Consider the following 13,632-nt stretch of genomic DNA (forward strand, 5'->3'; position numbering starts at 1 on the left):
CACACTGAAACAGCCTCAGAGGAACAAAGACTTCTCACATTGCAGCTGCAGGTTTTCTCAGACTTCCACTGGATTTCTTTACCAACTGCACTCATTTGCTCGTCCTGAAGGGGACTCTGTGCATCCCGACAAAAGAGATGTAACTGATTTCACATCTATACCGCCTATACAGCCTAGAGGAAGGCAGCAGTCATTTGCACCAAATAGAGGCGTGTCTTGATTTTTAGTTGACGTATTTACAAATTAAATATAATTTTACCACTTGCTAAACCCCTTCCTCCAGCACTGATCCCCTAATAATAACTCACCAACCGTAGATTTCACCACATCCCAAAGCAGTGAAAGACTTTCTTTTTTGGAGGGATTTCCTGAAATGTAAGACCAACAGTTCTAAGTTCACCATCTATGTCCCAACTTTTACACAAACATTTACACTCAAGCAGTAGAAGTATATAATCCAAGCCATCAATCAGGGATACAGGGATATAGACCAAAATAACTTTACATTTTTCATCATCAGGTCTGGTTTGGGCTATAGTTAAAGTCTGTAAACATAACATATGTAGTAATCATATACATATTTAAGACCCCTTTCATTGGCGTCTCTCAGGTAGAAATGAGGAGTGTGGTGACCGAAAACCAACAATTCATTGTTCAAACAAAAGGGTAAGAATTATTTTAAAAATACATACAGTTTTTGCAAAGTAGTGCAAATGTCGGGGTTTAGCAAACAGTAAACTGATTTTGATGCTGCACAGAATCTTATATTTTTGGCCCCGTCTCTTTGATTGAGAAAACAGTCGGCCCACGTTCCACATTTGGCAGTCTCCACACTAGAATTATTACAAACTGTTAAGTTTGTGTGTGTATCATTATTGCCTGTCAGTGCGCGTATCTTGGTGAACACCCAAAATCCAACTTAATCCCAAATCTTCATGCATGTAATCGATTCTGAGTTGCCTCCGAGTTGAAAAAAACAAACAAACAAAAAAAAAAACTCCACACTGAATAAGAATCCTCTGACAGCTTCTCATGACATGTGGAATCTAAAAACCACTGTTTCTCTGACAAAACAAGCAAGGAAACTCTTAATCTCCACACAGCCTTCACTGTTATGTAACTGTCATGCATGTTTCATATACAAATACATGTACCGAGTGTACAGTATATGAGAGTGTGGGTGTGTGATGGAGCTGACATCTTGTTGTGATAAATAAATGAAAGGCCCTGCCTTGTGTTTCAGGAAGAGAGTCCCAGAGTCCTGGCAGTTTGCTGCAAGTCAACTCTCCAGAAAGCAGATGTCTGATATATACAGGATATATAATTACAAGCGCATAGAAAAAGTCTGTTCCTGCCCAATCTGGTCCAGTCTGGTGTTGTCCAGTCTAGTGCCAGACTGGAGGCCAGTGCTACATTGTGCAATTCGACATCCCCCGCCATTTAGAAGAGTATAAAATCTATCAGGACTACCGCTCCCCACGCGGAGGGACCCTATTCAGTCAAACTGAAAAACCAGTTTCTCGGGGATGAGACGCTACACTTAACAATATGTCGAATTTTGCAGAGAGAAACTTGCTACAGAGTGTATTTGATCACTAGTTCTACTTTGAAATGTCTTGCACATATGAAACATACACCATTATGTAACGGTTGGCTTATAAAAAAATACAGGCCTGTCGTTCATGATTTAAATATGAATAACCCATGTATAAACATTAATAAGGCCTGTTAGTCATGATTTAAATATGATTACAGGCCTCAGTATAAAATGTAATACCTATATGAGCAGTAAAGAAGCAGCATTACACATTCGGTAAAATGACCAAGAAAGGCAAAAAATTTGTACAGTGTAGAAACGTCCAGGAAAACGTTTCTCAAGCAGTTCATAAGGAGACGTTTGAATGGAGCATCATCAGCCAAGAAGTGTTTTATGGTTTTGAGGCATGAGTTCATAAAAATGCTGTAAACCTTCTTTTATACTGATTCCTTGACTGAATAGGGCCCTAAAAATGGCAGATAAAGTCTACAGTATGCAGTACACAGATACAGTAAAACGTTCTTCACAAATTTACAAGAATCCCAAAGGAACTCTGGACACTGCGGTCGATGCAGTAAGAAAACTATTGTGCTTTGCTGAAAGTTACACTATAGAGGTTTTATATTGTACAGCCATTAGTGAGCTAAAAAAATGATTGTACTATTACCTGAAAAAGACGGAGCTTCACTTATCAAATGTTCACCAGAAACATGTGAAACATTTGTAGCCTCTTTCTTTGGAGAGGACAGCAGCTGTTGATTCGCTTGGATTTTAAAGAAGTCACAGTGGATTGCGATGGCTGGGCATTTTAAGGAGAACATCTTGAGAAGCTTCCACAGACAGAGGCATTAACTACTAACCACATTAGCAAGAAAGGGAAGCTGTGCAGACCAGAAATCAGATGAACTTCCAACACAACACAAATATATTGTCGTCGAAAGTTGCTCTGGAGTCTCTCTGTTGGGAAGTGATTGTGCTCCTGCAAGATCTGGTCAGATCAGTCAAATTGTTTGGGTGGGTTTCATGCATGCAGGAGAGTACATTTAATTTTGTTTAGTTGATTGGTTGTATGACTATCCAACTGCACTCAGAGGTATTTTTTTCTCTCTCTACTGTTTGAAACAAGCCCCATAGCCCCATAATGAAATCCAAATGCTGTGACACTATGCCCAGCCAGGAAGCCGTGTATTTATAAGATTTATTTGTGACATAATGTAGTGGCTGCTCTCTGGGATGCGGGTCAGTGGTGATAAATGTCCTTTAACACAAATAAATGACTAATGGCATGAGCAGTTTGGCCGGGTCAGTGTTTAGCTCTCGTCAGATCAGCAAAATTTCAGGTGAGATATTTCGCGGTGGAACTCTGCTGATTTCGAAGCAGAGAACAGAACCCAGACAAATCAGTATTTGCAGACCTTTATCACCGGAATGAACTGAAACTGTTTAAATTCCACAAGAAGAGATAAATACCTATCATTTATAGTAAGAAGAATGACAAAGGGAGAAATTACCAAGTAGTTGCCGTAAAAGCTGCATAAATTACTTGTGAGCAGAGAAAATAGACAATAGGCTTTAGCTAAGGAGTTTGTAATGCACCATCTACTGGAATCAACTGAAATAACAATTTTATAAGTGCACAATGGGCCAGATTAAACAGTCCAACAAGGCCGTATGGGCCCACCGTAGTTTGTCCACCACAGCTTTACAGGGTGAGCAGAGACAGGTATTGGAGAGAATTCTGACTGGCTAAATCTAATTTGGACATTTGAATTGCTAAAAAAAACAAGAGTGCCAATGTTGAAGTAGGGAGAGCGTAAAAAGAATCCACCGTGACCGATGTTAATCTAAGCAGAGAACAGTTGCTGCCTTCAGGTGTGTTTTATAATGAAATGTACGCGTTCGGTAGAGAAGATGCTGCAAGCTACTAAACCTTACTGATGATTACTGGCTTTAACCTTTAGTTACGACATGGAGTGATGGACAACATGGAACAAAAAGCAAAAAACAAACTGTCCCCACAGTCATTCCACTGATCCACATGGGTAGCTTTCCTTTTGTTTTCTGTGCACATATTCACAGTGTGTTGCTACCATAAAGGTGCTAGTCACACGATCCAATAGCAAACAAAGCACTAGATTTCTCGTCCTACAGTTTGGCAAACATTTTGTATAATTAGCGAGTAAGGTAAAACTTCTTTTTTTTTTTTTGGCAATATCAAACAAAGTGAGAGGTAGAGAGACGTAAAACAAAACAAAAATGCAAATGCTTCTGAAGTACAGTGTTATTTCATGAAAATAAATAAGACCGTGAGACGCGACACACAGTCAGGTTCGGTGGTGAGATGTGTGTTTTTGACTTCTGGGCTTGGATATCCACATTTCCAGAACCCACTGCGGACACTGTGCCTGTGAATGTTATCTGACAGAAGAATAAGGCTGGTTCAAGTCCCTGTTGCGTTTTGATTCGACTGGACTCCCAGAGAGCGCAGCTTCCTTTTGAGTCAAGGCAGGTGGATGGAGCAGAAGATCGGAGCGTGGGAAGATTCCAGGCTTGTGATGGGTGTGTTTGCAATGGAACATGGCAGCGGTGGTGGTGATAAGGTGGGGAGTTAGAGTCAAAGGGACAAAGCCCTGAGTGCGGGACAACAGTGCATGCTTCTCTTAAACTAGCACATGCTCCATTTAGTTAAAAAAACAAAACAAATCAAAAAAAACATATACACTCTGCAATGGCACAAGGGCCTAAATGTTTTTGTACAAAGTCATAACCCCCTGTTTCTGCAGCCGAAAAATAGTAATCTGAAAAGTTTTCACATTGATTGGTATAAATTTTCATCCTGAAAAAAATCTCCACTCCAGTCCCAAATACTGTAAACATTGAGATATCAAGATTGTGATAGGTAGAGGAAGTGGAAACAGCAAGCAGATGAACAGTGTTCTGAAACAGATCCTCCTCAGACTGGAGCATTTCAGTCTGCCTGTGGTCCTTTTCTGTCCCGCTCACGCTTCCTGGTGCGGCTCGGTGACCTCAGAACATCACCACGACTCCTCAGAACCCCACCATTTGTCCGCTCGAGTCCCCTCTCCTAAAATGCGTGTCTGGACCACTGTTCACCGCCAAAGTGCAACACGAGAGAGCAGGCGTAGACTGCCATGTGCTCGTAAGCTTCCAGTGAAGAGAAGCAAGAAGAAGAAGATGAGAGAGGAGAGCAGAGGCCAGCAGAGGCGGCTGACCGGCGCTGAGGAGAGGCCTTGGCTTTTAGATTCGGCTTACCCGTCTGGTGAGGAGGGGGTGGATGGCTGGTGGCGGACAGGGGGTGTAAGGAGGGGGCAACGGGCCAGGTTTGATCCCCCGGGTCCTCATGTAGGACAGGAACTGGTCGGGGATTTCGGCTAGGACTTCTTTAGCCAGGCGGGCCATGCTGAGGATGTGGTTTCCTCGCCGGTCGATGTAGTCCCTGAAAGGAACGAACTAAAGGGGGGGAGAGGAGAGGAAACGAGACAGGCAGTCAAAAAAATGGCAGACTCAGAACAAGAGCACAACAGTGGGTGAAACGCCGTGACCTTTCCACCATTAATCATTCGTCTGGAGACATTCTGCGCGAATGGCCAACGGCCTCGGTCTCAGGGCGATATCGCCTACCTGAACAATGTCCCTCTCTGCGTACCGTCCCTGGGATGAGATCCTCTCTTCGTCCCCGTCCAGTTCGATCATTTCTGAGGAGGGAAGCACATCAGTCACGCCCTGCCAGGAGACCTGAACAGCCACGTCAAAGCCACGGCGAGCAAGCACGACACACGCTTGGCGCGCCTCGATCTGCCGGAGCCATTAGCGTGCCACTGGCTCGCATTTTCATGCAGAGCGAGAGCGCAGAGTCTGCATGGCTGAGCGCGAAGCCGAGTGGATACGAGCTCCACGTAGCTGTGCACAAACGGGACTTTATGCACACTGTCTTCATAAGCGTGATAATCGTCGAAAACCTATTGACTGTGCTAGGCTCACTGCTCAACGCGGGTGAGCGTGCTTCTGCAGAGGACGGCTCCGTGAATTGTAAAATTGAATGTCAGGAGGGTGGTGAGTAATGTGGCCAACATCCATTAAAAAAAAAAAAGAAAAAAGAAAAAAGAAGAAAATAAAGCCCTACCTCTGGCCTGACAAATGGGTATTTTCACATCTACCTCAGCTTCCGTGGAGGAGGAGAGGAGAAATTAGGGGGAAGGAAAGTGGGGGAGTGCAGAAAAGAAAAGCTGTGCGAGGAAGGGCTGAACCATGTGGGGGATGAGATAGGAGGGAGAACGAAGGGCGAAGCCACATGTTCACTGCACGCTGAACACACACCTACACACATGCACACATACGCATGCACGTGATCTGCGCCGCTTACCATCAAATTCCGCTGGTCCAACCCCGACTATTATAATTGACATGGGCAAAGACGCGGCCTGCAAAGGGAGGAAAGGGACAGAATAGGCACATCAAAGGCGGAGAAGAAGCAGCGCTCACCCTTTTCACCATTTGCTATCTTAAACCCCGCAGGCTGTCAGTGAAAGACCCCCGCAAATTACTAACTGTATCTTACAGTAAGCGTAACACTCCGCCGAGGGAAAGCTCAATAGAGAAATTCAGTGCCGTTGTTAAGGCAGACGGGGCTCGTCCTTTTCCCATCTGCCCTCTGCAGGGTTTCTCCATAAAGCCTCTTGTCCGGGGCAGTTCTACAGTTTCTAATTTCATGCATCTACAACTTCGCCTGAATCTCCCAGAGCTTGACAATTTGAAAATGACTCCCATTTACATCTTCCTCCGCCCTGAGCTCCCGCCGAACCGCCGCCCCGCATGGCAATATTGTTTATTAAATCCGAGTTGAGCGGGACAGCAAGGAACGGCTTGAGTGATAAATGATGAATGAAGGTTTCCCAATATTTCATAACTTCCTGTGGTTATTGGATAAACGCCCAAACCGCTCGAGATGCGAGGGGCACGGATCCTCCGTGGGCTAGTAAATAATTGCTCTCAAATCTTAATTCACAATAACGTTACATCACAGGGGGGGCGTGAAGGGAGGAAGGGGAGGCCGGACGCGTGGTGAGGCTGAGCAAAGTGGAGCAACAAAGCGCGGGCAACCGAGGCCCAAAATACATGAGCTCACCCAAAACTGTTACACACATTAACTGTGATCACTCTAATTAGAAAGCGGAGTTATTAGAGCTGAACGTGGTGGGGATTGGAGGGGGAGGGGGGGGCTATGCTGATCCACCACCCCCCTCCCCTTACATTCCACTCACTTCCCTCATTAGTGGAGATGGGATAGAAGCACTAAAAGGCACTGCTGCTGATGTGCTCCCTTTCATATTGTGTTTGCTGGTTTATTAGGATCTCCGTTGACTTAATCATAGCTGGACCTCCAGGCTCCCTCGCAGGTTTAATAGCACATGAACTGAATGGTGCGCTGATGTATTTCTGTTCCAGGTCTTTACGCTCTGGAGTCGTTCCAGATCTCTGCAAGCTTTCCAATATTATTCCAATCAGCGGGCCTAATATCCTCGATGGCTTTCGGCGTATCACTTCACTAAATATAAAGAAAACTCTCGGAGAATATTGCGAAATCAGAAATGATGGAGGTAAGTGGATCGACGTAGTTTGGGTACGAGTCTGGGAGCGGGTTTAATGATTTATTTCGAACATGTTTGCGCGCGCCCATCTGGAACGACAAGGCAAATCCGATAACATTATGCCTTTAACACAACACCAGCTCACATGCTACTCTTTCCATTTAGATCATGACCCTATTAGGTGGATCATCAGTTCTCTCGCTAGCAGAACTCAGAGAGCAGTCATTAGTGGTTATAGATCTGAACCAATGTTAACTGGCTCACAGCAGGGCTGCGCCTTCTCTCCCTCACTAGAACAAGTATCTGCGCACGGCACTGTGTTTTTTTTCCAAATAAACATACACAGACAAAAGTGAAACGTAATGTGGTACTGTACATTGACTATGGACTCCTTGGTCTGCGCCATGTCCGTGATCACGCCGTCAGAGATGATGAGCAGGATGAAGTACTGCGAGCCGTCCGTCACCGCCGACGCATACCTACGAGTTAAAACCCAGACACAAGCAGGTGAAAAGCCTGAACCTCTCCATCACGGCGCACGTTAAACACTTCAGCTTCGAAGCTGATTTTATTCATTTCAGTTCATTTACCATCTTCTCCACTGACCAGTTTATTTACTCCAGGGGAGGAGGTTTATGGAAGCACCAGCTTTATGAAAGTGTGATATTAAATTGCCCTTTAACTCAAACTCAAGGCCCACTCATTGCTTCACTGATTACCTTATTACATAAAATCTCACAGTAGGTTATTACCCCTCAGAGATCAATAAAATTCTAATCACATCCTGTGGAAGAGGAATGGTTTAATTACAGCTCCAAGTCTCCAGGACCGTTATACAGCATGTTACGCAAAATGTAAAATAAGCATCTTATTTTGTTTTCGGCTTCACAAATTGTGCGATTTCCTTGGTATAAAGGGCAGTTCAGTGTACGGTTGCACTCTCTTGCCAGTTCATTAGGTACACGGGTGAAAACAGACCTGCCGTAAATTATAAACTCATAAACATTTATTTCAAATTACTGACAGAGCTGTTGATTCATCTGTGTGGTTTGTAGTACTATTAAATTGTATTGTGTTGCACCGACACATTTTAGTGGTCTACGAGCAGAAACTGGTTAGTGTCTAATTCAGTCCAGTTTAACAGCTCCACAAGCTACATCCTCCATAATGACCACCCAGATGATTTACCAGTTTTCCGATTCTGTTTCAACATTAAGTGGACATTAGAAGAGTCATGAAGGGTATTTAGTGTACCTAATCACCCGGCAAGTTTGAGCATTAGCAGCGTGGTTTTCGTTCAGAACTGCGCATTTCTCAAACCAAAACCTGTTACCTTTGTAAGACATGTGGTGACAGCATTGAAAGTTAATATTAGAACATTAGTAATTTTTCATCACACAGAACATGCAGCACAGTATACACCAATCAGGCATAACATTATGACCACCTTCCTAATATTGTGTAGGTCTCCCTTGTGCCTCCAAAACAGTTGTGTCTCATCAGAGAATGGACATGGACATTGATCCGTTTGGGATCTAGTGAATTTGGAGGCCAGGTCAACACCGCTCCTCATGTTTTTTGTTTTTTTTTTTAGTTGTTGCTGGCTGCTGCCATCAACGAGTTTCATTGCACATAACGTTTCCCAGCAGATCCTTGAATTGTCACAAGATGATCAATGGCTATTTATTTCTCCACTCATTGGTCATAATGTTGTGGCTGGTCAGTGTAGATACACACAGCATACACCATCTATGAAGCATATCCTGATAAAGCTCACACCTGCTACACTGATGTAACATTGTTATAGTGAACATGGTTTAAGTTTGAAATAAACACCCTGCTGTTGGTGTACTGTAGGTCTAGTTATTAACTCTTAGTGGGTAAATAAAGGGTTAAATGTTTGACGCGGAGCTGCAGGACACTGCTTCCAGAGTGCGCTGCATGTTTACCGAGTCTCTTACGCAAAAGAGTCGAGCGATCAGGAATGTGACGTGACTCGGTGTCACTTTTTTAAGCAGCGTCTTCCCGGGTTTTAGTCAGATGCTCCACAGAAGTGAGCGCTGAACAATGCAGCTATTCTCGGGCTGAGTGGGTGGACGGTGCTCGCAGAGATAGATGGGATTTGAAAGCCGATGATGAAAGGTGGGAAAAGTGCTTGTTACAGTCAGTCTTGAGAACCATGAGACAAGATCTGGCGATATGAGACGTCAGGTGGGAGTCGGGAAAATACTGTACTACAAAACAGGCCCCAAACTTTTCATCAGTGGGCGTTTGCGTAAATTAGGGGAGCGCTGCTGACAGTTTCTCTTAGCATCTGCTAGAAGTGTAAATTATCTGCTTGAAGTGTTCGAAACAGTGGAGGAACAGCTTCGTTGCCTTTGTTGCTCCAATAAAAATGTAACCGAAACTGTGCTGGAGGGCCCATATGCTGAAGCAGCGGTACATATTTTGTTCTGGTGTCTATAGGGATTCAGTCACTGTTTATCTGTGAAACGGTGGGAGGTGTGACATTTACTGTTATTCACGGTGCTGCTTCATGGGGATGTTATTTTTACGTTTTCTCGGTGCTTTGTGCTGCATCTCGAGGCGGCTGATCATCTATCACGCTAACCATCTCAAGCACTATCATGACCGGTGCGCGCACCGGCGCCGCAGGCATCGATCCCGCTTATTGTTCTCATTAGCACTTTTGTTTGAATGCCCTCCCCTCGCTTCACAAATCAGTGCACAGCAGCCCACGCGCCCGTCTGGAAATTCACCAAAGCCGGCTGATCTACCAGGAATTTCTCCTTCCGAGCCGATATTGTGTTTAATGACGTTTGCGCGCGTCGGCCCACGGGTTCCACATCCCTCGCTGTGATTACAGTGGACCTACCTGGCCACATGGTTAATAACAGGGGAGAAGTGGGTGGGTCCGTAGAGACGCACGGATTTGAGACTCTGGTAATAGGCCTCCATCACCCCCTCGATTCCATTGCAGTACGGGTTCTGTGGATTACCATTCTGCACAGAAGAAGGAAGACAAACACAGGAATGAGTAAAGAATTAGATGTGACAGCTTTTAAGTATTTTTTCTTCTGCACTTAAGTGTGTAATTCAGTCAGAATTCACAATTCACCTTTTTATGAAAGTGCATATTCCAAATATGAAGCATATCTTTGTCTACTAATCCCTGTGTCAGCTGAAATTGACACTGACTCATGGATAGAATTTGCATTGAGTGTGTCTTAGCTGCAATACAGTTCAAGGGTTGTTGCTGCGTGCTACGGCAAATTACACGATATCTGTTTATTCTCCTGTGATCATGCTTTTAAGCCACCTCTAGAATTCAACCGAAAGGATTTTGTTTTCGAGCTCTGCTGCTTTGTTTGCATTCATTTATCTCCGGTCACCTTCTTCCTTTAGGTGTTTAAAACCCCACCAGCAAATGCCGTCACCTTCATTGATTTAATATCAACCGGGGGACATTCTGAAAAATGTGTTAAACGTATTCAAGGGCGGTCAGGGCGTCTCGCTTACATTAGATTTCTGCCAGACACACAGGACCTGCGTGCTTTAACACTATTTAACATAGTTAGAATGAAATTGGATCTACGGAAGTTTGTTTTGATTTTCAGAGACAGTGTAGCTCGAAGGAATAATAAGAAGAGCATCGTCTTAAAGGAGGAAAATACATAAAACACTTGTATATTCAATCCCCCGCTATGTGGGAAACGGCTGGGATTACAATATATTGTCAAAACGGACATGTTTTGCATGCAAAGTGACGGATAATAGGATTACACGCAGGCATGCAGAGAGGCATCAACAATGGCTACCCCAGGGGCAAAACATCAGTAGTACTCAAATATTGTAAAAAATAAATAAATAACAACAATAAAAAAAAAATATTACCTTGTGTATGAGACACTAAAAGGCTGTAAGCCCTGAAGGATGCAAAACCGGAACTTATATCAAATATATTGCTCATATGTAACGAAAATGTCAACAGTTTAATTCTTCTGTCGCAGCAAGTTTGTGGAGAATATCCACAAAAGACAATTCATTTGACGTTTTAAGCTCTGCACTGGAAGTTATAAAAAGACAAAACATGAGATAATTCATCTTGGAATGGCTTTGTCTAATAGAGGCCCATCTGCCGGCTTCTAAATCACATTCCTGTTTAAGTGTATGGAACCAAAGTGGTAGTAATGCTTTTGTAACTCCTGCATTCTTTAAAGGACATTCAAACTGACGTGTGGCCGACTGGTTTGAAAAGGAAAGTCACAGAAAACACATAATGCATTATTTAAGCCACCCATATGTGTCGGGCTATTGTAATTACCTCAGCGAGAAACCATCTTGACTAACTCTGCTTGGTCACCCATGAGTATGAACGGCGCACATGAAACTACTTTGGTTTGTAAATGGAGCTTACATAATTACTGCGATTCAGTGGTGGCCTTATCCCACTGCGGCTACACAGCTGTAGTCTTCCTCTTTAAGAGCTGACTAAGTTGAATCCTTAATGGTTAGATTAATGCATATGCGCCTTGTCTCAAGGTCCAGTGCTTCTGGGGAAGCTGTTACCCAACGCTGAGCAGCTGTAATGGCTGTAAATGCCTCTGGAGAAACATCTGGAGGTGAGACTTGACGAGCAAAGGGATTACGGGCGGCTAAGGAGTGGTCAGGACGCAATGAGGCCCGGGCCGCTTGACTCTGGCAGAGTGGTATGGAAGGTTTGGATGGATGGTAAGTTTAAAAAAGTTTTCCAAAATGTTGTAAAACTTTCACCGAGAAATGAAACTACTATTAAAACAACAGTTTCTATCCTCGTTATCAGGACTAAGATTGGCATTACACAGCAAATAAACAAAAGAAATCTGGTGCGTTCTTGTGGTTAAAGTGGCTTGTTTCCTGCCAAAACTAAACAACTGATTTGGCTTGCATGCACAGGCAGGTTGCATGCATTTGTTCATGCTTTTGGACAGCAGGTCCCACCAACACACTGTTGGGAATTGTTCACGTGCACAAAAAGGTGCCTACTTGCATGTTGTTGTTTTTTTTCAAATACAGTTTTTTTGTTGTTTTGTTAAATTAAGTTTTAGAATAACAAAGAAACGGAACCAAAAACAACCAAAACAACTCATCTGTGGCTAACACAACTTTCTGGCCCATAAAGTAAAAAGAATCGTTACGGGGATTGAAGGTGTAAATGTAGGTCTGGTTGAAACATGATCAGGCTGAAGAAATATTGTCCATGTAAACTACTGGGACTTGAGACGCACGTGCTGCTCCTGACTTTCAATCAATCAATCAACATGATCAGGTCTAAATTATAATCTGTCTGGTTCTTTTATCTCTGACCAAGTGCCTATAAATGTGTGATTTGTGCTAATTAACAATTTTTAGCATAATAACTGATTACACAATGTAGATAAAGCACACAACGTGGTAAAGATGAAGTCTAAACTTTAACATCTTGGGACTTTGAACAAGTTTACACCTTAGCCTTAAAGAATGGAAGTACCTGCAGAATGAATTTGTGTACAATTACATAAAAGACCAATCGTATTTGTGAATGTTCATGAAGTACTGGGAATGTCCTACGTCCAACATGGATTCTGCGCACATCCTTGTCCTGTGTTGTAAATGGTATGGGCAGGTTTATCTTTCAGAAGAAACATCAGATTGCTCATAACATGTTGTGTAGAAGAATAGTTTATTAAATGAAAACATTTCCATTATGTACTTCTTTGCACTAAAACAAAAGGAAAAAGTTGTTGTTATTTCTAGGTTATTATGCTATAATGGTCCAGCCCATTTGAAATCAAGCTATATGTGGCCCCTAAAATAAATTTGACACCACTGATGTGGAGTCTTCTTTCACTGGATTTTACTACTTTCCATCCTCCCTTCAAGAAAACTTTGAGCTTTTTCTGACCTGGTGGACGCCTTGGAAACACTGATAGTGACAGTAACAGGTGATAGTGGTAATGGAACAAATGAATGGTCTGATATTTGAGGACAAATGGTGCAGATAAATTCAAATGTTTATACACCTAGAAATAAAAAGATAAAAGATCAGAGGGTTCGTGTAAATGTATGAAGAGTTAGGATGTTAGGAAGGTTGCCTCCTCACCAGGGCAAACTCATGTGACACCCGTCCGTCCGGTGGAAGCTTGGCACCAAAGCCCAGAGCGGGAAACATCTTGTCACTGTCGTAGTCCTGGATGATCTCCCCTACGGCCCGCAGCGCCATGGCGTAGTCATTCAGCTGGTACGGGCTCATGTAATGAAGCGAGGTGGGCTGGGAAGGATTGCCTGGGACCCGAATGGTTTAGCACAATAAAACACACATCAGCGTCATACTGTAATTATACCCGCGTCTCCTGGGCTGTGAGTCACGCAAAAATAAAAAGCAAGGGAGTGGGTGAAAGGGGTTAAATCGCACGCTGGAGTTTTAATTACACAAACATTTCTCCAAGGCGCAGCTGCACTGGAGGC

The 13,632-nt window shown here is 43.5% G+C and overlaps 1 protein-coding gene across 1 annotated transcript in view; it reads right to left on the bottom strand.

Annotated features, from left to right (window-relative positions):
* Positions 1-956: 956 nt before the first annotated feature.
* The window catches only part of LOC125015385 (copine-8-like), a 65,786-nt gene continuing 53,110 nt past the window's right edge, over positions 957-13,632 (bottom strand). The window contains exons 15-20 of the mRNA XM_047597205.1: positions 13,268-13,449; positions 10,022-10,149; positions 7,523-7,625; positions 5,922-5,979; positions 5,180-5,253; positions 957-5,008 (exon numbers count right to left, since the gene is read on the bottom strand). Of these exons, the coding sequence (XP_047453161.1) occupies positions 4,796-5,008; positions 5,180-5,253; positions 5,922-5,979; positions 7,523-7,625; positions 10,022-10,149; positions 13,268-13,449 (758 nt within the window). The 3' untranslated portion in view covers positions 957-4,795. The remainder of the gene's footprint in view (positions 5,009-5,179; positions 5,254-5,921; positions 5,980-7,522; positions 7,626-10,021; positions 10,150-13,267; positions 13,450-13,632) is intronic.

This window comes from Mugil cephalus, chromosome 10 (genome assembly GCF_022458985.1).
Source record: "Mugil cephalus isolate CIBA_MC_2020 chromosome 10, CIBA_Mcephalus_1.1, whole genome shotgun sequence".
NCBI lineage: Eukaryota > Metazoa > Chordata > Actinopteri > Mugiliformes > Mugilidae > Mugil > Mugil cephalus.